The sequence below is a fragment of the Tachyglossus aculeatus genome, chromosome 22 (assembly GCF_015852505.1).
Source record: "Tachyglossus aculeatus isolate mTacAcu1 chromosome 22, mTacAcu1.pri, whole genome shotgun sequence".
NCBI classification, from domain to species: domain Eukaryota; kingdom Metazoa; phylum Chordata; class Mammalia; order Monotremata; family Tachyglossidae; genus Tachyglossus; species Tachyglossus aculeatus.
This window is the reverse complement of record NC_052087.1, coordinates 52,823,619-52,849,321: the sequence shown is the minus strand read 5'-3', so window position 1 is coordinate 52,849,321 and position 25,703 is coordinate 52,823,619. Positions and strand designations below refer to the sequence as shown.

At 48.8% G+C, this 25,703-nt stretch overlaps 1 protein-coding gene across 1 annotated transcript in view; it reads left to right on the top strand.

Moving 5' to 3' along the window:
• The window catches only part of ANO9 (anoctamin 9), a 93,997-nt gene that overhangs the window by 55,317 nt on the left and 12,977 nt on the right, over positions 1-25,703 (top strand). The window contains exons 13-20 of the mRNA XM_038765371.1: positions 4,231-4,395; positions 5,902-5,938; positions 9,421-9,532; positions 14,089-14,146; positions 14,290-14,387; positions 16,669-16,835; positions 18,785-18,937; positions 23,425-23,566. Coding sequence (XP_038621299.1) covers positions 4,231-4,395; positions 5,902-5,938; positions 9,421-9,532; positions 14,089-14,146; positions 14,290-14,387; positions 16,669-16,835; positions 18,785-18,937; positions 23,425-23,566 — 932 coding nt within the window. The remainder of the gene's footprint in view (positions 1-4,230; positions 4,396-5,901; positions 5,939-9,420; positions 9,533-14,088; positions 14,147-14,289; positions 14,388-16,668; positions 16,836-18,784; positions 18,938-23,424; positions 23,567-25,703) is intronic.

The following is a 25,703-nucleotide window of genomic DNA, read 5'->3' as shown; positions in this document are numbered from 1 at the left end:
TATGTACAAGTAAAATAAATAGAGTAATACATATGTACAAACATCTCAGGCCATTCACTCATTCATTTGTATTTATTGAGCGCTTACTGTGTGCAGAGCACTGTACTAAGCGCTTGGGAAGTCCAAGTTGGCAATATATAGAGACGGTCCCTACCCGACAACGGGCTCACAGTCTAGAAGGGGGAGACAGACAACAAAACAAAACATATTAACAAGATAAACTAAGTAGAATAAATATGTACAAGTAAAATAAATAGAGTAATAAATATGTACAAACATCTCAGGCCATTCATTCATTCATTTGTATTTATTGAGCGCTTACTGTGTGCAGAGCACTGGACTAAGCGCTTGGGAAGTCCAAGTTGGCAATATATAGAGACGGTCCCTACCCAACAACGGGCTCACAGTCTAGAAGGGGGAGACAGACAACAAAACAAAACATATTAACAAGATAAAATAAATAGAATAAATATGTACAAGTAAAATAAATAGAGTAATAAATATGTACAAACATCTCAGGCCATTCATTCATTCATTCATTCATTTGTATTTATTGAGCGCTTACTGTGTGCAGAGCACTGGACTAAGCGCTTGGGAAGTCCAAGTTGGCAGCATATAGAGACGGTCCCTACCCACCAACGGGCTCACAGTCTAGAAGGGGGAGACGGAGAACAAAACAAAACATGTGGACGGGTGTCAAGTCATCAGAAAAAATAGAGGTAAAGCTAGATGCACATCATTGACAAAATATATAGAATAGTCAATCTGTACAAGTAAAATAAATAGAGTAATAAATCTGTACAAACATATATACAGGTGCTGTGGGGAGGGGAAGGAGGGAGGGTGGGAGAGGAAAAAGGGGGCTGAGTGTGGGAAGGCCTCCTGGAGGAGGTGAGCTCTCAGTAGGGCTTTGAAGGAAGAGAGCTAGCTTGGCGGATGTGCGGAGGGAGGGCATTCCAGGTCAGGGGAGGACGTGTTAAGCGCTTACTATGTGCCAGACACTGTACTGTGAGCCCACTGTTGGGTAGGGACTGTCTCTATATGTTGCCAACTTGTACTTCCCAAGCACTTAGTACAGTGCTCTGCACACAGTAAGCACTCAATAAATATGATTGATTGACTGATTGATTGTACTAAGCGCTGGGGTGGATCCAAGCAAGTGGGGTTGGACACGGTCCCTGTCCCCCTTGGGGCTCCCGGTTTCAATCCCCATTTTGCAGATGAGGGAACTGAGGCCCAGAGAAGCGAAGTGACTTGTCCAACGTCACACAGCAGACGAGTGGCAGAGCTGGAATGAGGACCTAGGTCCTTCTCACTCCCAGATCCGGGCTCTACCCATGCTGCTTCCCTAATAATAATAATAATATTAATCATGGTACTTGTTAAGCTAGACTGTGAGCCCACTGTTGGGTAGGGACCGTCTCTATATGTTGCCAACTTGGACTTCCCAAGCGCTTAGTACAGTGCTCTGCACACAGTAAGCGCTCAATAAACATGATTGATTGATTGATTAAGCTCGTACTAGGTGCCAAGCACTGTTCTAAGCACTGGGAGAGATACAATTTCGTCAGGTTGGACACAGTCCCTGTCCCTCCTAGGGCTCCCAGTCTTCATCCCCGTTCTACAAATAGTAATGATGGTATTTGTTAAGCGCTTACTATGTGCAAAGCACTGTTCTAAGTGCTGGATGAGGGAACTGAGGCCCAGAGAAGGAACCGAGGCCCAGAGGAGTCAAGTGACTTGCCTAAGATCACACACGGCAGACATGGGGTGGAGCTGGGATTAGAACCCAGGTCCTTCTAATAATAATAATGATGATGATGGTATTTGTTAAGTGCTTACTATGTGCCAAGCCTTGTTCTAAGTGCTGGGGGTGGGGATACAAGGTGATCAGGTTGTCCCACGGGGGCCTCCCAGTCTCCATCCCCATTTTACAGATGAAGGAACTGAGGCACAGAGAAATTAAGTAATAATAATAATGATGGCATTTATTACGCGCTTACTATGTGCAAAGCACTGTTCTAAGTGCTGGGGAGGTTACAAGGTGATCGGGTGGTCCCACGGGGGATTCACATTCTTAATCCCCATTTTACAGATGAGGTAACTAAGGCACGGAGAAGTTAATAATAATAATAATGATGGCATTTATTAAGTGCTTACTATGTGCAAAGCACTGTTCTAAGCACTGGGGAGGTTACAAGGTGATCTGGTTGTCCCACGGGGGGCTCACCGTCTTCATCCCCATTTTACAGATGTAGGGAACTGAGGCCCAGAGAAGTGAAGTGACTTGGCCGAAGTCACCCAGCTGACAAGTGACGGAGCCAGGATTAGAACCCATGATCTCTGACTCCCAAGCCTGGGTTCTTTCTACTGAGCCATGCTGTTTCTCATTTGCTAATAATGATAATAATAATAATAATGGCATTTATTAAGCGCTTACTATGTGCAAAGCACTGTTCTAAGCACTGGGGAGGTTACAAGGTGATCCGGTTGTCCCACAGGGGCTCACAGTCTTCATCCCCATTTTGCAGATGAGGGAACTGAGGCCCAGAGAAGTGAAGTGACTTGGCCAAAGTCACCCAGCTGACAAGTGGCGGAGCCAGGATTAGAACCCATGATCTCTGACTCCCAAGCCTGGGTTCTTTCTACTGAGCCACGCTGCTTCTCATGTGCCAATAATAGTAATAATAATAATGATGATGGCATTTATTAAGCGCTTACTATGTGCAAAGCGCTTTTCTAAGCGCTGGGGAGGTTACAAGGTTATCCAGTTGTCCCACAGGGGGCTCACAGTCCTCATCCCCATTTTCCAGATGAGGGAACTGAGGCCCAGAGAAGTGAAGTGACTCGGCCAAAGTCACCCAGCTGACAAGTGGCGGAGCCGGGATTCGAACCCACGACCTCTGACTCCCAAGCCCGGGTTCTAGTCATGAGGCCACACTGCTTGGCCCCTGCCACAACCTCTCATACCCTGGCACGGCCCCACTGGGCCCCTCCCATCACTCCATCCAACCCCCCAGCAATTGATGGTTTTGACAGAGCACCCGCTGGGTGCCACGCACTGTGCTGAGCGTTTGGGAGAGGACGAGGGAGGTGGTAGATCCGGTCCCTTGCCCTCAAGGAGCTTCCAGTCTACCGTGTGCAGAGCACTGCGCTGAGTGCTTGGGAGAGGACGCTACAGTTCGTAGCCGTGATCCCTGCCCTCGAGGACTGGCTTTGTACAGAGCGCTGTACTAAGCGCTTGGGAGAGGACCATAGCGTGGCTCAATGAAGAGAGCCCAGGCTTGGGAGTCAGAGGTCATCATCATCATCAATCGTATTTATTGAGCGCTTACTATGTGCAGAGCACTGTACTGAGCGCTTGGGAAGTACAAATTGGCAACATCTAGAGACAGTCCCTACCCAACAGTGGGCTCACAGTCTAAAAGGGGGAGACAGAGAACAAAACCAAACATACTAACAAAATAAAATAAATAGAATACCATGGGTTCAAATCCCGACTCCGCCAATTGTCAGTTGTGTGACCTTGGGCAAGTCACTTCACTTCTCTGGGCCTCAGTGACCACATCTGGAAAACGGAGATGAAGACTGTGAACCCCCACCGTGGGACAACCCGATCACCTTGTATCCTCCCCGGTGCTTAGAACAGTGCTTGGCACAGAGGAAGCGCTTAACGAATGCCGTCATTATTATTAAGCGCTTAGTCCGGTGCCCCGCACACAGTAAGTGCTCAATAAATACGACTGAATGAATGAATGAATGAATGGAGGCCTTCCCAGACTGAGCCCCTTCTTTCCTCTCCCCCTCGTCCCCCTCTCCATCCCCCCGTCTTACCTCCTTCCCTTCCCCACAGCACCTGTATATATGTATATATGGTTGTACATATTTATTACTCTATTTATTTATTCATTTATTTATTTTACTTGTACTTTTCTATCCTACTTATTTTATTTTGTTGGTATGTTTGGTTCTGTTCTCTGTCTCCCCCTTTTAGACTGTGAGCCCACTGTTGGGTAGGGACTGTCTCTATGTGATGCCAATTTGTACTTCCCAAGCGCTTAGTCCAGTGCTCTGCACGTAGTAAGCGCTCAATAAATACGATTGATTGATTGATTGATTGAATGGAGTTACTAGCCATGCCGTTGCCCCCTGAGGGGTGGAGGGGTGGTCCCCGAGCTGAGGCCGGCGGCGGCCTCGACCGGCGGGTCACCGTCGCCCTCGTGCCCGCAGATCTGCCTGGCGATCGGCATCGCCCAAGCGCTGGTCGTCTACCGCGTCCTGTCCGTCGCCTTCTTCAGCAACTCCCAGTGGGACTTCCTGAGGCAGCAGGCCAACACCGTGGCCATCGTCACCGGCGCGTTGGCCCACTACCTCACCATTATCCTCATGACCAAGGTGGGCCCGGCGGGGCGGGGGCGGGTGAGGGCAGGGACGCCTCCACGTCCCGGCCCGGCAGCTCCCTGGCCCGCCACCCCACATGCGTCGTCAATCAATCAATCAATCAACCGTATTTACTGAGCGCTCACTGTGTGCAGAGCACTGGACTAAGCGCTTGGGGAGTCCAAGGTGGCAACGTCTGGAGACGGTCCCTACCCAACGGTGGGCTCACAGTCGAGAAGGGGGAGACGGACGACAAAACCAAACGGATTAACAAAATAAAATAAAAGAAATCGTCATGTCCAAGGTGGACGTGGAGGGTGGGGGGAGGGATGCCCGCCCGGTCCGGGCCCTCCAGGTCAGTCGGTCAGTCGGTCAGTCGTATTTATTGAGCGCCTCCGTTCACTGGACTGAGCGCTTGGGAGAGGATGGTAGAACAACAGAGTGGACATATATATATATATATATATATATATATATATATATATATATATATATATATATATATATATATATATGTACACACACACACACACACACACGTATATGCATGTATATGTGCATATATACACATACATACATACATATATGTATTTTCATGTATATGCATATATACATACATATACATATTTATGTATTTATGTACGTACATACATTTAAGCACTTAGTACAATGCTCTGCACACAGTAAGCGCTCAATAAATACGATTGATGACAATGTGTATATATACATGTATATATATACATGCTAAGTGCTTAGTACAGTGCTAAGTGCTTAGTACAGTGCTCTGCACATAGTAAGCGCTCAATAAATACGATTGATGATGATGATGATGATATGCATATACATACATATATGCATGTATGTATGTGTATATATACACATATACACACATATGTATATGTATATATATACATATATATGTATGTATGTATACATATATATGTATATATGTCTGTACATATTTATTACTCTATTTATTTTAGTTGTACTTATCTATTGTATTTATTTTATTTTGTTAATATGTTTGGTATATACGTGTATGTATATGTATATATATGTATGTATCATCATCATCATCAATCGTATTTATTGAGCACTTACTATGTGCAGAGCACTGTACTAAGCGCTTGGGAAGTACAAATTGGCAACATATATGCACACATACATATACACATATGTGTATATGTATATGTATGTATATATACATATATATGTATATATGCTTGTACATATTTATTACTCTATTTACGTATTTATTTTACTTGTACTTATCTATTGTATTTATTTTATTTTGTTAATACGTTCGGTTTTGTTCTCCGTCTCCCCCTCCTAGACTGTGAGCCCACTGTTGGGTAGGGGCCGTCTCTAGATGTTGCCAACTTGGACTTCCCAAGCGCTTAGTCCAGTGCTCTGCACCCAGTAAGCGCTCAATACATCCGATTGATCGATTGATTGATTGATTGATCGGCACGTGCCCTGCCTGTCCGGTGACCTCTGACCCTTGGCCTCTGACCCCTGCAGGTGAACAGGCTGGTGGCTCTCAAGCTCTGCGCCTACGGTGAGGTGGTGGGGACGGGACCCCAGTGGGGAGGGGGGTGCAGGGGAGCGGGAAGGGAGCGGAGGGACGGCTTGGGACCGGAGTGCGAGGGACGGGGGTGTGTGTGGAGGAGGGATTGTGGGGGGTGAGGCACACACAGACTGGCACACAAAGACACACACACACAGGCACAGACTGTAAGCCTGGTGTGGCCAGGGACTGTCTTTCTTTATTGCTGAATTTTACTTTCCAAGACCTTCGCACAGTGCTCTGCGCACGGCAAGTTCTCAGACTGAGCCCCTTCCTTCCTCTCCCCCTCATCCCCCTCTCCATCCCCCCATCTTACCTCCTTCCCTTCCCCACAGCACCTGTATATATGTATATATGTTTGTACAGATTTATTACTCTATTTAATTTGTACATATCTATTCTATTTATTTTATTTTGTTAGTATGTTTGGTTTTGTTCTCTGTCTCCCCCTTTTAGACTGTGAGCCCACTGTTGGGTAGGGACTGTCTCTATGTGTTGCCAATTTGTACTTCCCAAGCGCTTAGTACAGTGCTCTGCATGTAGTAAGCGCTCAATAAATACGATTGATGATGATGATGATAATGAATAACAATGATAATAATAGTAACGATGGCATTTGTTAAGCACTTACAATGTGCAAAGCACTAGTCTAAGCACTGGGGAGGAGACAGGATGATCGGGTTGCCCCACGTGGAGCTCACAGTCTTAATCCCCATTTTCCAGATGAGGGAACTGAGGCCCAGAGAAGTGAAGTGACTTGCCCAAAGTCACCCAGCTGACATCAGCAGCAGAGCCAGATTGGAACCCATGACCTCTGATTCCCAAGCCATGCTCTTTCAGTTGAGCCATGCTTCTACCCTCTCTGGACTGGCCTGAGGGGTGAGGGGGAGGGGGATCCTCTAGACTTCCCCTCTAGACTTTGAGCTCACTGTGGGCAGGAATCAATCAATCAATCAATCAATCAATTGTATTTATTGAGCGCTTACTGTGTGCAGAGCACTGTAGTAAGCACTTGGGAAGTACAAGTTGGCAACATCTAGAGACGGTCCCTACCCAACAATGGGCTCACAGTCTAGAAGGGGGAGACGGAGAACAAAAGCAAACACATCAACAAAATAAAATAAATAGAATAGATATGTACAAGTAAAATAAATAAATAAATAGAGTAAATAATCCGTACAAACATAAATACATATATATAGGTGCTGTGGGGAAGGGAAGGAGGTAAGACAGGGATGGAGAGGGGGACGAGAGGGAGAGGAAGGAAGGGGCTCAGTCTGGGAAGGCCTCCTGGAAGAGGTGAGCTCTCAGTAGGGCCTTGAATCAATCAATCAATCAATCGTATTTATTGAGCGCTTACTGTGTGCAGAGCACTGGACTAAGTGCTTGGGAAGTACAAGTTGGCAACTTATAGAGACAGTCCCTACCCAACAGTGGGCTCACAATCTAGAAGGGGGAGACAGAGAACAAAACCAAACATATTAACAAAATAAAATAAATAGAATAGATAGGTACAAGTAAAATAAATAAATAAATAAATAAATAAATAAATGAGTAATAAATATGTACAAACGTATGTAAATATATACAGGTGCTGTGGGGAAGGGAAGGAGGTAAGATGCGGGGGATGGAGAGGGGGACGAGAGGGAGAGGAAGGAAGGGGCTCAGTCTGGGAAGGCCTCCTGGAGGAGGTGAGCTCTCAGTAGGGCCTTGAATGTGTCTGTTTGTTGTTCATTCATTCATTCAATCGTATTTATTGAGCGCTTCCTGTGTGCAGAGCACTGTCCTAAGCGCTTGGGAAGTACAAGTTGGCAACATGTAGGGACAGTCCCTACCCAACAGTGGGCTCACGCTTCTATTGTCCAATTCCAAGCACTTAGTACAGTGCTTCGCACATAGAGAAGCAGCGTGGCTCAGTGGAAAAGAGCATGGTCTTTGGAGTCAGAGGTCAGGGGTTCGAATCCTGGCTCCACCACATGTTCATTCATTCATTCATTCATTCATTCATTCAATCGTATTTATTGAGCTCTTACTGTGTGTAGAGCACTGTACTAAGCACTTGGGAAGTCCAAGTTGGCAACATCTAGAGACAGTCCCTACCCAACAATGAGCTCACAGTCTAGAAGGGGGAGACAGACAACAAAACAAAGCATATCAACAAAATAAAATAAATAGAATAAATATGTACAAATAAAATAGAGTAATAAATACGGACAAACATATATACATATATACAAGTGCTGTGGGGAGGGGAAGGAGGTAAGTCGGGGGGGATGGGGAGGAGGGGGAGAGGAAGGAGGGGGCTCAGTCTGGGAAGGCCTCCTGGAGGAGGTGAGCTCTCAGTAGGGCCTTGAAGGGAGGAAGAGAGCTGTCTGCTGTGTGACCTTGGGCAAGTCACTTAACTTCTCTGAGCCTCAGTTGCCTCCTCTGGGAAATGAGGATTATGACTGTGAGCCCCCCGTGGGACAACCTGAGCACCTTGTATCCCCCCCAGCGCTTTGAACAGTGCTTTGCCATACTTCATGCTGCTGCCCGGATTATCTTTGTCCAGAAACGCTCTGGACATATTACTCCCCTCCTCAAAAACCTCCAATGGCTACCGATCAATCTGCGCATCAAGCAGAAACTCCTCACCCTGGGCTTCAAGGCTGTCCATCACCTCGCCCCCTCCTACCTCACCTCCCTTCTCTCCTTCTCCAGCCCAGCCCGCACCCTCCGCTCCTCCACCACTAATCTCCTCACTGTACCTCGCTCTCGCCTGTCCCGCCATCGATCCCCGGCCCACGTCATCCCCCGGGCCTGGAATGCCCTCCCTCTGCCCATCCGCCAAGCTAGCTCTCTTCCTCCCTTCAAGGCCCTGCTGAGAGCTCACCTCCTCCAGCAGGCCTTCCCAGACTGAGCCCCTTCTTTCCTCTCCCCCTCCTCCCCCCTCTCCATCCCCCCGTCTTACCTCCTTCCCTTCCCCACAGCACCTGTATATATGTATATATGGTTGTACATATTTATTACTCTATTTATTTATTTATTTATTTATTTTACTTGTACATTTCTATCCTACTTATTTTATTTTGTTGGTATGTTTGGTTCTGTTCTCTGTCTCCCCCCTTTTAGACTGTGAGCCCACTGTTGGGTAGGGACTGTCTCTATGTGATGCCAATTTGTACTTCCCAAGCGCTTAGTACAGTGCTCTGCACATAGTAAGCGCTCAATAAATACGATTGATTGATTGATTGATTGATTTGCACATAGTAAGCGCTTAACAAATGCCATTATTATTATTGTAAGCGCTCAATAGATACAATAATAATAATATCGTCTGTGGCGGATCGGACGGGGTGTTGGTGGTGGTTGCGGGGAGGGGGCGTAAATGGGGGGGTTTCTGGGGTGGAGGCCGCGTCTCTCCCCTTCCGCCGACCCCAGCGGGGAGGGTGACCGGACCACCCGCCCCCGTCCCGGGCCCGTCTGTCCCCCAGAGAAGCAGCGGAACTTCTCCGAGCGCGAGAACAGCTTCACCGTCAAATTCTTCACCTTCCAGTTCTTCACCCACTTCTCCTCCCTCATCTACACCGCCTTCTTCTTGGGCAGGTGAGAGACGGAGACACGGAGACGGGGAAAGAAACAGAGACACACAGAGACCGAGAGAGAAAAAGAGAGAGAGAGTTTGCGTGTGTGCATGTCAGGGGTCATGATGGCGGGTGGATGGGGGCCCTGGGCCGCCCTTCTCTCCCACCGCCCTCTGCCTTCCTGCCATCCCGGGGTTTTTCACTCGCTCTCTCTCACTCAATCGTATTTATTGAGCGCTTACTGTGTGCAGAGCACTGGACTAAGCGCTTGGGAAGTCCAAGTTGGCAACATATAGAGACGGTCCCTACCCAACAGTGGGCTCACAGTCTAAAAGGGGGAGACAGAGAACAAAATAAAATATTTTGGCCTCTTTCTCTCCCAGCAGCCTCTCCCTCTCCTAGTGGCCTCTTCCTGTCCCCACCTCCCAGCAACCTCTTGATAATAATAATAATAATGACATTTATTAAGCGCTTACTATGTGCAAAGCGCTGTTCTAAGTGCTGGGGGTGGATACAAGGTGATCAAGTTGACCCACGTGGGGCTCGCAGTCTTTATCCCCATTTTACAGATGAGGGAACTGAGGCTCAGAGAAGTTAAATGACTTGACCAAGTTGACCCATGTGGGGCTCGCAGTGTTCATCCCCATTTTACAGATGAGGGAACTGAGGCTCAGAGATGTTAAATGACTCGACCAACTTGACCCACGTGGGGCTCGCAGTCTTCATCCCCATTTTACAGATGTGGGAACTGAGGCTCAGAGAAGTTAAGTGACTTGCCCGAGGTCGCACAGCAGACATGTGGCGGAGTCAGGATTTGAACCCATGACCTCTGACTCCAAAGCCCGGGCTCTTTCCACTGAGTCACGCTGCGTCTCTTCTTCTCCCAGCACCCTCCCCCTCTCCCAGCAGCCTCTCCTTCTCCCCGCAGACTCTCTTTCTCCCAGCAGCCTCTCCCTCTCCTAGTGGCCTCTCCCTGTCCCAGTAGTAGCCTCCCCACCTCCCAGCAACCTCTTAATAATAATAATAATAATAATGGCATTTATTAAGCGCTTACTTTGTGCAAAGCACTGTTCTTAAGCGCTGGGGGGGGGGGGGGATACAAGGTGATCAAGTTGACCCACGTGGGGCTCGCAGTCTTCATCCCCATTTTACAGATGAGGGAACTGAGGCTCAGAGAAGTTAAATGACTCGACCAAGTTGACCCACGTGGGGCTCACAGTCTTCATCCCCATTTTACAGATGAGGGAACTGAGGCTCAGAGAAGTTAAGTGACTTGATCAAGTTGACCCACGTGGGGCTCACAGTCTTCATCCCCATTTTACAGATGAGGGAACTGAGGCTCAGAGAAGTTAAGTGACTTGACCAAGTTGACCCACATGGGGCTCACAGTCTTCATCCCAATTTTACAGATGAGGGAACTGAGGCTCAGAGAAGTTAGGTGACTTGATCAAGTTGATCCACATGGGGCTCACAGTCTTCATCCCCATTTTACAGATGAGGGAACTGAGGCTCAGAGAAGTTAAATGACTTGACCAAGTTGACCCACGTGGGGCTCACGGTCTTCATCCCCATTTTACAGATGAGGTAAATGAGGCTCAGAGAAGTTAAATGACTCGACCAAGTTGACCCACGTGGGGCTCACAGTCTTCATCCCCATTTTACAGTTGAGGGAACTGAGGCTCAGAGAAGTTAAGTGACTTGCCCGAGGTCGCACAGCAGACATGTGGCGGAGTCGGGATTGGAACCCATGACCTCTGACTCCATAGCCCGGGCTCTTTCCACTGAGTCACGCTGCATCTCTTCTTCTCCCAGCAACCTCTCCTTCTCCCCGCAGACTCTCTTTCTCCCAATCAGTCAATCAATCGTATTTGTTGAGCGCTTACTGTGTGCAGAGCACTGTACTAAGCGCTTGGGAAGTCCAAGTTGGCAACATATAGAGACGGTCCCTACCCAACAGTGGGTTCACAGTCTAAAAGGGGGAGCATCCTCCCCCTTTTCCCGGCAGCGTCCTCCCCTCTCCGCCCTGCTCCCCCTGGGGCTCCATCTCCCGTCCCCCCTCCTCAAACCCCAGTGACTCCATCCCCAGCTGGCCCAGTGTCCCTCTGACTCTTCATTCAATCATATTTATTGAGCGCTTCCTGTGTGCAGAGCACTGTACTAAGCGCTTAGAAAGTACAGTTCAGCAATAGAGACCTCTTCCCAGGGTAGCAAGATCCCCCAGCCCCTTACTATAATAATAATAATAATAATAATAATAATGACATTTATTTAGCGCTTACTATGTGCAAAGCACTGTTCTAAGCGCTGGGGAGGTTACAAGGTGATCAGGTTGTCCCACAAGGGGCTCACAGTCTTCATCCCCATTTTCCAGATGAGGGAACTGAGACCCAGAGAAGTGAAGTGACTTGCCCAAAGTCACCCAGCTGACAGTTGGCAGAGTCGGGATTTGAACCCATGACCTCTGACTCCAAAGCCCGGGCTCTTTCCACTGAGCCACGCTGCTTCTCTACTTATTGGGGGGAGGGGGCCCATCCCGTGCCTCACACCTCCCCTGTATCAATCAAAGGTACCTATTACATGCCTGCTGTGTGCCAAGCACTGTGTTAAACACCTCCCTTGCCCTCTCCTCGTTCTTCCCAGTGAGGAGCCGAGCAGGTTGGATGGAGAAACAGCATGGCTAGTGGAAACAGCCCGGGCTCGGGAGTCAGAGGCCCTGGGTTCTAATCCCGGCTCTGCCACCCATCTGCTGGGTGACCTCGGACAATTCATTTAGTGTCTCTGTGCCTCGGTTTCCTCTGCTGTAAAAACGGGGATTCAATCCCTGTTCTCCCTCCTACCTGGGCTGCGAACGCCACGTGGGGCTTTGCAGACCTGATTACCTCGTCTCAGCCCTTGTTAATAATAATAATGGCATTGATTAAGCGCTTACTATGTGCAAAGCACTGTTCTAAGCACTGGGGAGGATACAGGGTGATCAGGTTGTCCCACGTGGGGCTCACAGTCTTCATGAGCCCGCTGTTGGGTAGGGACCATCTCTATATGTTGCCAACTTGTACTTCCCAAGCGCTTAGTACAGCGCTCTGCACACAGTAAGCGCTCAATAAATACAATTGAATGAATGAATGAATGAATGAATGAATGAATCCCCATTTTCCAGATAAGGGAACTGAGGCCCAGAGAAGTCAAGTGACTTGCCCAAGGTCACAATTGGCAGAGCCGGGATTTGAACCCACGACCTCTGACTCCCAAGCCCGGGCTCTTTCCAGCGAGCCCCGCTGCTGCTCATTCTTAGCCCAGTTCACGGCCTAGGGTAAGCGCTCAACAGATACCATTTTTTAGACTGTGAGCCCACTGTTGGGTAGGGACTGTCTCTAGATGTTGCCAACTCGGACTTCCCAAGCGCTTAGTCCAGTGCTCTGCACACAGTAAGCGCTCAATACATACGATTGATGATGATGATGATACCATTTTTTAGACTGTGAGCCCACTGTTGGGTAGGGACCGTCTCTATATGTTGCCAACTCGGACTTCCCAAGCGCTTAGTCCAGTGCTCTGCACACAGTAAGCGCTCAATAAATACGATTGATGATGATGATGAAACCATTTGTTAGACTGTGAGCCCACTGTTGGGTAGGGACCGTCTCTATATGTTGCCAACTCGGACTTCCCAAGCGCTTAGTCCAGTGCTCTGCACACAGTAAGCGCTCAATAAATACGATTGATGATGATGATGATACCATTTTTTAGTCTGTGAGCCCACTGTTGGGTAGGGACTGTCTCTATATGTTGCCAACTTGGACTTCCCAAGCGCTTAGTCCAGTGCTGTGCACACAGTAAGCGCTCAATAAATACGATTGATGATGATGATGATACCATTTTTTAGACTGTGAGCCCACTGTTGGGTAGGGACTGTCTCTATATGTTGCCAACTTGGACTTCCCAAGCGCTTAGTCCAGTGCTCTGCACACAGTAAGCGCTCAATAAATACAATTGATTGATTGATTGAATGATTGATACCACGGTTACCGTCGCCATTATGACCGAGCCATCTCCGCCATCCATCTTTCCATCTCGGCTTAGCCGTCCCAAAGGCCGCCCTCCCATCTCGGTCCGTCTGTCCTCCTGTCAATCAATCATCAATCGTATTTACTGAGCGCTTACTGTGTGCAGAACACTGGACTAAGCGCTCGGGAAGGACAAGTTGGTTCTGTCCATCCTCCCGTCTCGGGCTGTCGGGCTGCGGGCCCGTCCTCCCGTTTTCGGGGCGCCTGTCCGTCGGTCCGTCCGCCCTCCCACCCCAGTCTGTCCATCTGCCCCCCTCTCAATCAATCAATCAATCAATCGTATTTATTGAGTGCTTACTATGTGCAGAGCACTGTACTAAGCGCTTGGGAAGTACAAATTGGCAACACATAGAGACAGTCCCTACCCAACAGTGGGCTCACAGTCTAAAAGGGGGAGACAGAGAACAGAACCAAACATACCAACAAAATTAAATAAATAGGATAGAGATGTACCAGTAAAATAAATAAATAAAAAAGGAAATGGAGTAAATAAGTAAGTAGAGTTTATCTCCAGGATAAACGGTCACCCCGGAAAATACGTGCGCATCGCTGGCCAGTGGAGGCTGGAGGAGGTGAGGACCGGACCCCCTTTTCTACCCAAATCCCCTTCTCCCTCCTGCCCCCCGCCTCCCCCGCCCCGGACTCCCCGCCGCCTGGCATCTCTCCGGCCCTGGCCCGCTGGGGCTGATGAGCGTCCGGCCCATCTCCCGTCCAGTGCCACCCGAGCGGCTGCATGATGGACCTGTTTGTGCAGATGGCCGTCATCATGGGCCTCAAACAGACTCTGAACAACTGCGTCGAGTATTTAGTCCCGTGAGTAATAATAATAATGGTGGCATTTGTTAAGCGCTTACTATGTGCAAAGCACTGTTCTAAGCGCTGGGGAGGTTACAAGGTGATTCGGTTGTCCCCAGTGAGGCTCACAGTCTTAATCCCCGTTTTACAGATGAGGGAACTGAGGCACAGGGAAGTTAAGTGACTTGCCCAAAATCACACAGCCGGCAAGCGGCCGAGTCGGGATTTGAACCCCTGACCTCTAACTCCCAAGCCCGGGCCGACCGACCCGGCAGGTGGGCAGGTGGGTGAGAGGGCGGGCACCCCGGGCCCTCCTGGACCGCAGCCTTATAATAATAATAATAAGGACGGCATTTATTAAGCACTTACTATGTGCAAAGCACTGTTCTAAGCGCTAGGGAGCTTACGAGGTGATCAGGTCATCCCACAGGGGGCTCACAGTCTTCATCCCCATTTTCCAGATGAGCGGCAGGAGGCCCAGAGAAGTGAAGTGACTTGCCCAAAGTCACCCAGCCGACAATTGGCGGAGCCGGGATTTGAACCCATGACCTCCGACTCCAAAGCCCGGGCTCTTTCCACCGAGCCACGCTGCCTCTCTAATGGCAGCGACCTCATCGCAGCGGCTGCTATGCCAGTGGCTGCCAGGGTAACAGCCTCGTAGACCAGAACTTCTCATAGAGAGGCAGCGTGGCTCAATGGAAAGAACCCCGGCTATGGAGTCGGAGGTCGTGGGTTCAAATCCCTGTCAGCCGTGTGACTTTGGGCAAGTCACTTCGCTTCTCTGGGCCTCAGTTCCCTCATCTGTAAAATGGGGGTGAAGACTGTGAGCCCCCTTGGGACAACCTGATCACCTTGTAACCTCCCCAGCACTTAGAAAAGTGCTTTGCACATAGTAAGCTTTTAATCATCAATTGTATTTATTGAGCGCTTACTATGTGCAGAGCACTTATAAATTGTGCACTTACAGAGCACAATAAATGCCATTATTATTATTATTATTATTATAACTGCCTGGGCATCAGGGCAACAACCTCCTGGCAACAGCCTTATAGCAACAGCTTCGTGGCAACAGTTGCCTGGGCAACAGTTGCTTGGGAGTTACTGCACACAGTAAGTGCTCAGTGATTCCCGCTGATGGATTGATCGATTGACTGGGCAGTAGCCAAGATCCTGGTGGCCTGGCCAGACCGGGAAACCCAGATTTTCCAGTGGAGCTGAGGAAACGGGGCACAGGGGAGCTCACGGGGGTCCCAGGGAGCACAGACACCCCAGGAGAGGGAAGGGGGACCAAACGGAAAGGGCGGAGACCCTGCCCTGGAGATCAGAAGGCCCAGGGCCACGTCCTAACCGGATTTCGGATTCCAGAGGGGCCTCACGTGGAGGCAGAAGGCCGGCTGGTCTTCTGAAAGACAGTCAGTCATATTTATTGAGCGCTTACTGTGTGCAGAACACTTGGGAGAGTCCAACGCAACAATAAACGGACACATTCCCCGCCCCACAACGAGCTCACAGTCTAGAGGGGGAGACAGACACGATTAGAAATACATAAATGATGGATCTGGACTGAAGTGGGGCTGGGAGGGGGGATAGAGAAAGGGAGCGAGTCGGGAAGACGGAGAGGGGAGTGGGAGAAGAGGAAAGGGGGGCTTAGGGAGAAGATGGGGAACCTTGGAGGTTGGGGGGGGTCTCTTGTCTGCAGCAAGAGAGAGCTGAGTTAGCCGTAAGGAGAAGCAGCGTGGCTCAGTGGAAAAAGCCCGGGCTTTGAAGTCAGAGGTCACAGGTTCAAATCCCAACTCTGCCAATTGTCAACTGTGTGACTTTGGGCAAGTCACTTCGCTTCTCTGGGCCTCAGTTCCCTCATCTGTAAAATGGGGATTAAGATTGGGAGCCCCACGTGGGACAACCTGATCACCTTGTATCCCCCCAGCGCTTAGAACAGTGCTTGGCACATAGTAAGCGCTTAACAAATACCATTATTAATTCATTCATTCATTAACTTCTTGGCTCTCTAGGATAGGGCCGCAGAGGGAGGCTGTGGATAGGGAGGCAGGGGGATGGATGAGTTGACCCCGGCGATGCCGTGACTGTGAGCCCGTTGTTGGGTAGGGACGGTCTCTATCTGTTGCCGAATTGGACTTTCCAAGCGCTTAGTACAGTGCTCTGCACTCAGGAAGCGCTCAATAAGTACGATTGAAATGAATTGAACGGCCGGCTGTTGTAGGGGTGGGGCGGGGGCAGGATTTGTGACCCCAGCCCTCACCGGGCCTCCCACCCCGATCCCCCCCCCCGGGCCTGACAGGTGGCTGAAACACCGCTTCCGGCAGCTCCGGGGGTCCCCCCAGGGCAAGGGAAGCGGGGAAATGGGCAAGGAGAGCGAGGTGGACTCGTGCCTGGAGCAGTGGCTGGACAACTACGTTCTCAACGAAATCAACGTCTTCAGCCTCTTCGACGAGTTCATGGAGATGAGTGAGTGGCACCCCCCCGCGGGGCCGGGGACCCCAGTTCATGGGGGGCAAAGCCCTTGTTTCCTTTTTTTTAATGGTATTTGCTAAGTGCCTACTATGTGCCAGGCACTGTACTAAGCGTTGGGGTAGATACAAGGTAATCAGGTTGGACCCAATCCCTGTCCCATGTGCGGTTCCCAGGCTTAATCCCCATTTTGCAGGCGAGGGAACTGAGGCCCAGAGAAGCAAAGTGACTCGTCCAAGGTCCCACGGCAGACAAGTAGTCTGCTATGTTTGTACATATTTATTACCCTATTTATTTATTTATTTATTTACTTATTTATTTATTTATTTATTTATTTATGTATTTATTTTGCTGGTACCTATCTATTCTATTTATTTTATTTTGTTAGTATGTTTGCTTTTGTTCTCTGTCTCCCCCTTTTAGACTGTGAGCCCACTGTTGGGTCGGGACTGTCTCTATATGTTGCCAACTTGTACTTCCCAAGCGCTTAGTCCAGTGCTCTGCACACAGTAAGCGCTCAATAAATACGATTGATTGATTGATTGATTGAAGTAGTGGCAGAGCCGGGTTTAGAACCCACGTCCTCTGACTCCCGGGCCTGGGCTCCGTCCACTAGGCTCCGGCTCTGCCCCTTGTCAGCTGTGTGACTTTGGGCAAGTCACTTAACGTCTCTGGGCCTCAGTGACCTCATCTGCAAAATGGGGATGAAGACTGTGAGTCCCACGCGGGACAACCTGATGACCTTGTATCTCCCCCAGCGCTTAGAACAGTGTCTCTGTATGTTGCCAATTTGTACTTCCCAAGCGCTTAGTACAGTGCTCTGCACATAGTAAGCGCTCAATAAATACAATTGATGATGATGCTCGGCACATAGCAAGAGTTTAAAAAACACCATCATTAGGCCATGCTGCTTCCCTAGACACTCAACCGTCTGCAGAACCCTGGGCTAAATAAAGTATGGACTATTTGGGTAATAATAGTGATGGTATCTGTTAAGCGCTTACTATGTGCCAAGCACTATTCTAAGCACCAAGGTAGATACAAGCAAATCTGGTTGGACACAGTCCCTGGGTACTTACACATTGCCTGCCTGTTACCAGTCTAAGAGGGAAGGAGAGTTGGCATGTCATCCCATTTTACAGATGAGAAAATGGAGGCCCAGAGAGATAAAGTGATTTGGCAGTGTGGCTCAGTGGAAAGAGCCCGGGCTTTGGAGTCAGCTGTCATGGGTTCAAACCCCGGCTCCTCCAATTGCCAGCTGTGTGACTCTGGGCAAGTCACTTCACTTCTCTTTGCCTCAGTTACCTCATCTGTAAAGTGGGGATTAAAACTGAGCCCCCGCCATGGGTCAACCTGATCACCTTGTAGCCTCCCCAGTGCTTACAATAATAATAATAATAATAATAATAATAATGGCATTTGTTAAGCTCTTACTATGTGCAAGGCACTGTTCTAAACGCTGGGGAGGTTACCAGGTGATCAGGTTGCCCCACGTGGGGCTCCCAGTCTTCACCCCCATTTTACAGATGAGGGAACTGAGGCCCAGAGAAGTGAAGTGACTTGCCCAAAGTCGCACAGCTGACAAGTAATAATAATAATAATAATAATAATGATGGTATTTGTTAAGCGCTTACTATGTGCCAAGCACTGTTCTAAGCGCTGGGGGGGATACAAGGTAATCAAGGTTGTCCCACATGGGGCTCACAGTCTTACTCCCCATTTTACAGATGAGGGAACTGAGGCCCAGAGTCACACAGCTGACAAGGGGTGGAGCCGGGATTTGAACCCATGACCTCTGACTCCAAAGCCCGGGCTCTTTCCACTGAGCCACGCTGCTCAGTAAATACAATCAGCTGACTGAGGGAGTAGTGAGTGACTGGGTTCCCCCCCCCGCCCCCGGCCCTCCGCACCCCCGGTTGGGCCGCCTCCTCCCCCGTCCCACACAGTGATCCAGTACAGTTTCACCACCATCTTCGTGGCCGCCTTCCCGCTGGCTCCTCTGCTGGCCCTCTTCAATAACCTCGTGGAGATCCGGCTGGACGCCTTCAAGATGACCCGGCTTCAGAGGCGCCTCGTGCCCCGGAAGGCCAAGGACATCGGTGAGGGGGAGGGTGGGCGTCCATCCGTCCATCCATCCATCCATCCATCCATCCATCGTCCATCTGTCTGTCCGTCTGTCCATCCATCCGTCCGTCCGTCCGTCCATCCATCCATCCATCCATCAATCCATCCATCCATCCATCCGTCTGTCCGTCTGTCTATCCGTCTGTCCATCCATCCATCCATCCATCCATCCATCCATCCATCCGTCCATCTGTCTGTCCGTCTGTCCATCCATCCATCCATCCATCCATCCATCCATCCATCCATCCATCCGTCTATCTGTCTGTCTGTCTGTCCATCCATCCATCCATCCATCCATCCATCCATCCATCCATCTGTCTGTTCGTCTGTCCATCCATTCATCCATCCGTCCATCCGTCTGTCTGTCCATCCGTCTGTCCGTCCATCCGTCTATCCATCCATCCATCCATCCATCTATCCATCCATCCATCCATCCATCCATCCATCTGTCTGTTCGTCTGTCCATCCATTCATCCATCCGTCCATCCGTCTGTCTGTCCATCCGTCTGTCCGTCCATCCGTCTATCCATCCATCCATCCATCCATCTATCCATCCATCCATCCATCCATCCATCCATCCGTCTGTCTGTCCGTCTGTCCATCCATCCATCCGTCCATCCATCCTTCCATTCATTCATTCATTCATTCAATCGTATTTATTGAGCGCTTACTGTGTGCGAAGCACTGTACTAAGCGCTTGGGAAGTACAAATCGGCAACATCTAGAGACGGTCCCTACCCAACAACGGGCTCACAATCTAGAAAGGCGAGATAGACAACAAAACAAAAAAAGTAGACGGGTGTCAATACCATCAAAATAAACAGAATTATAGCTATATACACATCATTAATAAAATAATTAGAATAATACATGACTTTCCACAAGCCCACAGCCCAGCGTCCCATAGGTCAGTAGCCTGGCTTCCTGTTGGCCCGCAGCCTGGCTTCCCTTGGGCCCGCAGCCTGACTTTCATTCATTCAATTGTATTTATTGAGCGCTTACTGTGTGCGGAGCACTGTACTGAGCACTTGGGAAGTACAAATCGGCAACATCTAGAGAAGATCCCTACCCAACAACGGGCTCACAGTCTAGAAAGGGGAGATAGACAACAAAACAAAACAAGTAGACAGGTGTCAATACCATCAAAATAAACAGAATTATAGCTATATACACATCATTAAGAAAGTAATTAGAATAATACATGACTTTCCACAGGCCCAGCCCAGCGTCCCATAGGTCAGTAGCCTGGCTTCCCTTGGGCCCGCGGCCTGACTTTCATTCATTCATTCATTCAATCGTATTTATTGTGCGCTTACTGTGTGCAGAGCACTATACTAAGCACTTGGGAAGTACAAATCGGCAACATCTAGAGACGGTCCCTACCCAACAACGGGCTCACAGTCTAGAAAGGGGAGATAGACAACAAAATGAAATAAGTAGACGGGTGTCAATACCATCAAAATAAACAGAATTATAGCTATATACAAATCATTAATAAAGTAATTAGAATAATACATGACTTTCCAAAGGTCCACAGCCCAGCGTCCCATAGGTTAGTAACGTGGTTTCCCATCGGCCCACAGCCTGACTTTGATTCATTCATTCATTCATTCATTCATTCATTCATTCATTCGTATTTATTGAGCGCTTACTGTGTGCAGAACACTGTACTAAGCGCTTGGGAAGTACAAATCGGCAACATCTAGAGACGGTCCCTACCCAACAACGGGCTCACAGTCTAGAAGGGGGAGATAGACAACAAAACAAAACAAGTAGACGGGTGTCAATACCATCAAAATAAACAGAATTATAGCTATATACACATCATTAATACAATAAATAGAATAATACATGACTTTCCACAGGCCCACAGCCCAGCGTCCCATAGCTTCCCTTGGGCCCACAGCCCGGCTCTCCATAGGCCCATGGCCTGGCTTCCTATCGCAGTCCGGCTTCATTCATTCATTCATTCATTCATTCATTCATTCAATTGTATTTATTGAGCGCTTACTGTGTGCAGAGCACTGCACTAAGCGCTTGGGAAGTACAAGTTAGCAACATATAGAGACGGTCCCTACCCAACAACGGGCTCACAGTCTAGAAGGGGGAGACAGAAAACAAAACCAAACATGTGGACAGGTGTCAAGTCATCAGAATAAATGGAAGTAAAGCTAGATGCACATCATTAACAAAATAAATAGAATAGTCAATATGTACAAGTCAGATAAATAGAGTAATAAATCTGCGCAAACATATCTACAGGTGCTGTGGGGAGGGGAAGGAGGTTCTGAGGGGATTATTCAATGTAATAAGCCAATTCTTGAAACATGATATTATGCAGCCTTTGCAGAATGATTCAAAATAATCTGTTTTCAGAAAAATTTGCTGTTCTCATTTTTGCCAATATTTTTCATTTGGAACTGAAATAGCTAACTGATAGAAGAATCAGAAGCCAATAGAAATATAGTATTAGTGCACTACATCATATTTAATTTTTTTTATTTGAATTCTCACCAACCAGTTTCTCCAAGAACTTGGCCCTTAGAATTGGGCAAAATGCCAGGCCAAGTTAAAAATATCCATGTCCTGGCATTTTTTTATTTGCTTCATGGTTATAAAATCATGAACTCTTGAGAACAGAAGTCCATGAAAATGCTGTTCAATTATCACATCTTGAAAATTTATGATAAAAAAGGAAAATAATAATAATAATAATAATGGCATTTATTAAGCGCTTACTATGTGCAAAGCACTGTTCTAAGCGCTGGGGTAGATACAAGGTAATCAAGTTGTCCCACGTGGGGCTCACAGACTTAATCCCCATTTTCCAGATGAGGGAACTGAGGCCCAGAGAAGTGAAGTGACTTGCCCAAAGTCACCCAGCTGACAAGTGGTGGAGCCGGGATTTGAACCCACGACCTCTGACTCCAAAGCCCGGGCTCTTTCCATTGAGCCACGCCGCTTCTCTATAATACATTATAGAGAATACATTATACATTACAATACATTATACATTATAAAATACATTTTAACATTACCTGGGAAGCCGGGCTGGGATGGGCTTCCTATCCCAGCCCGGCTTCCCACCGGTCCACATCCCGGCTTCCCGTCGGCCCGCAGCCTGGCTTCCCGTCGGCCCGGAGCCTGACTTTCCCTAGGCCCTCAGCCTGGCTTCCCCTAGTTTTACAGTGTGGCTTCCTATCGCGGTCCGGCTTCGTATCTCAGCTTGGCTTCCCTTAGGCCCACAGCCTGCCCTCCCATAGGCCTGCAGTCCAGCTTCCTCTTACAGTTCATCTTCCTTTGGGCCCGCAGCCTGGTTTCTTTTGGGCCCGCAGCCCGGCTTCTTTTGGGCCCACAGCCCGCCTTCTCTTAGGCCCTCAGCCCGACTTCCCATAGCCCTGCATCCTAGCTCTCTATGAGCCCACATCCCTAAGGCTCACCATCCGGATTCCCCTAAGGCCTGCTGCCTGATTTTCTTTAGTCCTAGGAAAGCGGGTCCCTTCCACAAGGTCCTGCCCCCCCAGCGCTTAGAACAGTGCTTCCCACACTGAGCCCCCTCCTTCCTCTCCCCCTCCTCCCCCTCGCCTTACCTTCTTCCCCTCCCCACAGCACCTGGATATATGTATAGATGTTTGTACGGATTTATTACTCTATTTATTTATTTATTTTACTTGTACATATTTATTCTATTTATTTTATTTTGTTAATATGTTTTGCTTTGTTGTCTGTCTCCCCCTTCTAGACTGTGAGCCCGCTGTTGGGTAGGGACCGTCTCTAGATCAGTCGATCAATCAATCAATCAATCGTATTTATTGAGTGCTTACTGTGTGCAGAGCACTGTACTAAGCACTTGGGAAGTACAAGTTGGCAACATATAGAGACATATTACCTCCTCCAGGAGGCCTTCCCAGACTGAGCCCCCTCCTTCCTCCCCGCCTTGCCCCCCTCTCCATCCCCCCATCTTACCTCCTTCCCTTCCCCGCAGCACCTGTATATATTTATATATGTTTGTACATATTTATTACTCTATTAATTTATTTATTTTACTTGTACATATCTATTCTATTTATTTTATTTTGTTCATATGTTTAGTTTTGTTCTCTGTCTCCCCCTTCTAGACTGTGAGCCCACTGTTGGGTAGGGACTGTCTCTAGATGTTGCCAACTTGTACTTCCCAAGCGCTTAGTACAGTGCTCTGCACACAGTAAGCGCTCAATAAATACAATTGATTGGTATTTATTGAGCGCTTACCATGGGCACAGCACTGTATTAAGCGCTTGGGAGAGGACAGTAGGACAATAGAACAGAGCTATTCCCTGCCCGCATGGAGCTTCCGGGCTAGAGGAGGAGCTGATAATAATAATGACGGCATTTGTTAAGCGCTTACTATGTGCAAAGCACTGTTCTAAGCGCTGGGGAGGATACAAGGTGATTAACGGATGGCGGGCCTCGCTCCCGGCAGGGATCTGGCTGCAGGTCCTGGAGGCCATCGGGGTCCTGGCCGTCATCGCCAACGGGCTGGTGATCGCCTTCACTTCGGAGTTCATCCCCCGCCTCGTCTACAAGTACCGCTACGGGCCGTGCCGGGACCGGGCCACGGACAAGTAAGTGGCCCCAGCCGGCCGCGGATGGGCGGGCCGGTCGGCACGAGGGTCATCATCATCATCATCATCATCATCAATCGTATTTATTGAGCGCTTACTGTGTGCAGAGCACTGTACTAAGCGCTTGGGAAGTCCAAGTTGGCAACATCTAGAGACAGTCCCTACCCAACAGCGGGCTCACAGTCTAAAAGGGGGAGACAGAGAACAAAACCAAACATACTAACAAAATAAAATAAATAGAATAGATAGGTACAAGTAAAATAAATAAATAAATAAATAAATAAATAAATAGAGTAACAAATATGTACAAACATATATACATCTATACAGGGGCTGTGGGGAAGGGAAGGAGGTAAGATGGGGGGGATGGAGAGGGGGACGAGGGGGAGAGGAAGGAAGGGGCTCAGTCTGGGAAGGCCTCCTGGAGGAGGTGAGATCTCAGTAGGGTCCGCTCCCTGGGGAACACCGCAGCTCTGGGGGAGGTCCCCTGACGCTTGACCTCTCACCCCTCGAGCTCGGCTCTGGTGACGATGGTCGTCGTATCCATTAAAGCGCTGACTATAGCGCCGGAGTAGATACATGATCATCAGGTCAGACGCGGTCCGTGTCCCACGTGGGGCTCATAATCCGAGTTGGAGGGAGGACGGGCGTTGAGTCCCCCGATTACAGTTGAGGAAACCGAGGCCCAGAGAAGTTAGGCGACTTGCCCGAGGCCCCGCAGCAGAGCCAGGATTTGAACCTAGGTCGTCCGGCTTCCAGGCCCGAGCTCTGTTTCACTAGGCCATGGCTGCTCCTGCGGAAGTTCAAAGGTCATGAAAGCTTTTCCATTCATTCATTCATTCCATCATACTTATTGAGTGCTTACTGTGTGCAGAGCACTGTACTAAGCGCTTGGGTGGGAGGAGAGATGGGGCCAGCCTTGGCCTTTGCCATTTTTTGTTTGTTTTTTTAAGGGTGTTTGCTAAGCGCTTACTATGTGCCAAGTACTGTTCTAAGCACTGCTGTAGATACAGGTCAGACCCAGTCCATGACCCACATGGGGCTCACAGAAGCAGCGTGGCTCAGTGGAAAGAGCCCGGGCTTGGGAGTCAGAGGTCATGGGTTCTAATCCCGGCACCGCCACTTGTCAGCTGGGTGACTTTGGACAAGTCACTTCACTTCTCTGGGCCTCAGTTCCCTCATCTGTAAAATGGGGATGAAGACTGTGAGCCCCCCGTGGGACAACCGGATCACCTTGTAACCTCCCCAGCGCTTAGAACAGTGCTTTGCACATAGTAAGCACTTAATAAATGCCATTATTATTATTATTATTATTATTCTCTGGGCCTTAGTTACCTCATCTGGAAAATGGGGATGAAGACTGTGAGCCCCACGTGGGACAACCTGAGACCTTGTGTCTCCCCCAGTGCTTAGAACAGTGCTTGGCACATAGTAAGCGCATAACAAATGCCATTATTATTATTATTAAGTACTGAATCCCTATTTTCTTTTAGACTGTGAGCCCACTGTTGGGTAGGGACTGTCTCTATATATTGCCAACTTGGACTTCCCAAGCACTTAGTCCAGTGCTCTGCACACAGTAAGCACTTAATAAATATGATTGATTGATTGATTGATTGATTGATTTTCCAGTTGAGGAAACGGAGGCCCAGAGAAGTGAAGCGACTTGCCTAAGGTCAAACATTCATTCATTCATTCAATCGTATTGAATGAAGCAGCGTGGCTCAGTGGAAAAGAGCCTGGGCTTTGGAGTCAGAGGTCCTGGGTTCAAATCCCAGCTCCGCCACTTGTCAGCTGTGTGACTTTGGGCAAGTCACTTCACTTCTCTGGGCCTCAGTTCCCTCATCTGTAAAATGGGGATGAAGACTGTGAGCCCCACGTGGGACAAACTCATGACCTTGTATCCCCCCAGTGCTTAGAACAGTGCTTTGCACATAGTAAGCGCTTAGTAAATGCCATTATTATTATTATTATTATTTATTGAGTGCTTGCTGTGTGCAGAGCACTGTACTAAGCGCTTAGCACTGTACTAGTGGGCAGAGCTCGGATTAGAACCCAGGCCCTCTGACTCCCAGCCTGGGCTTTTTCCAGTCGGCCACGCTACTTCCCGTTGAAGCCGTCCCCCCGACTGAACGAA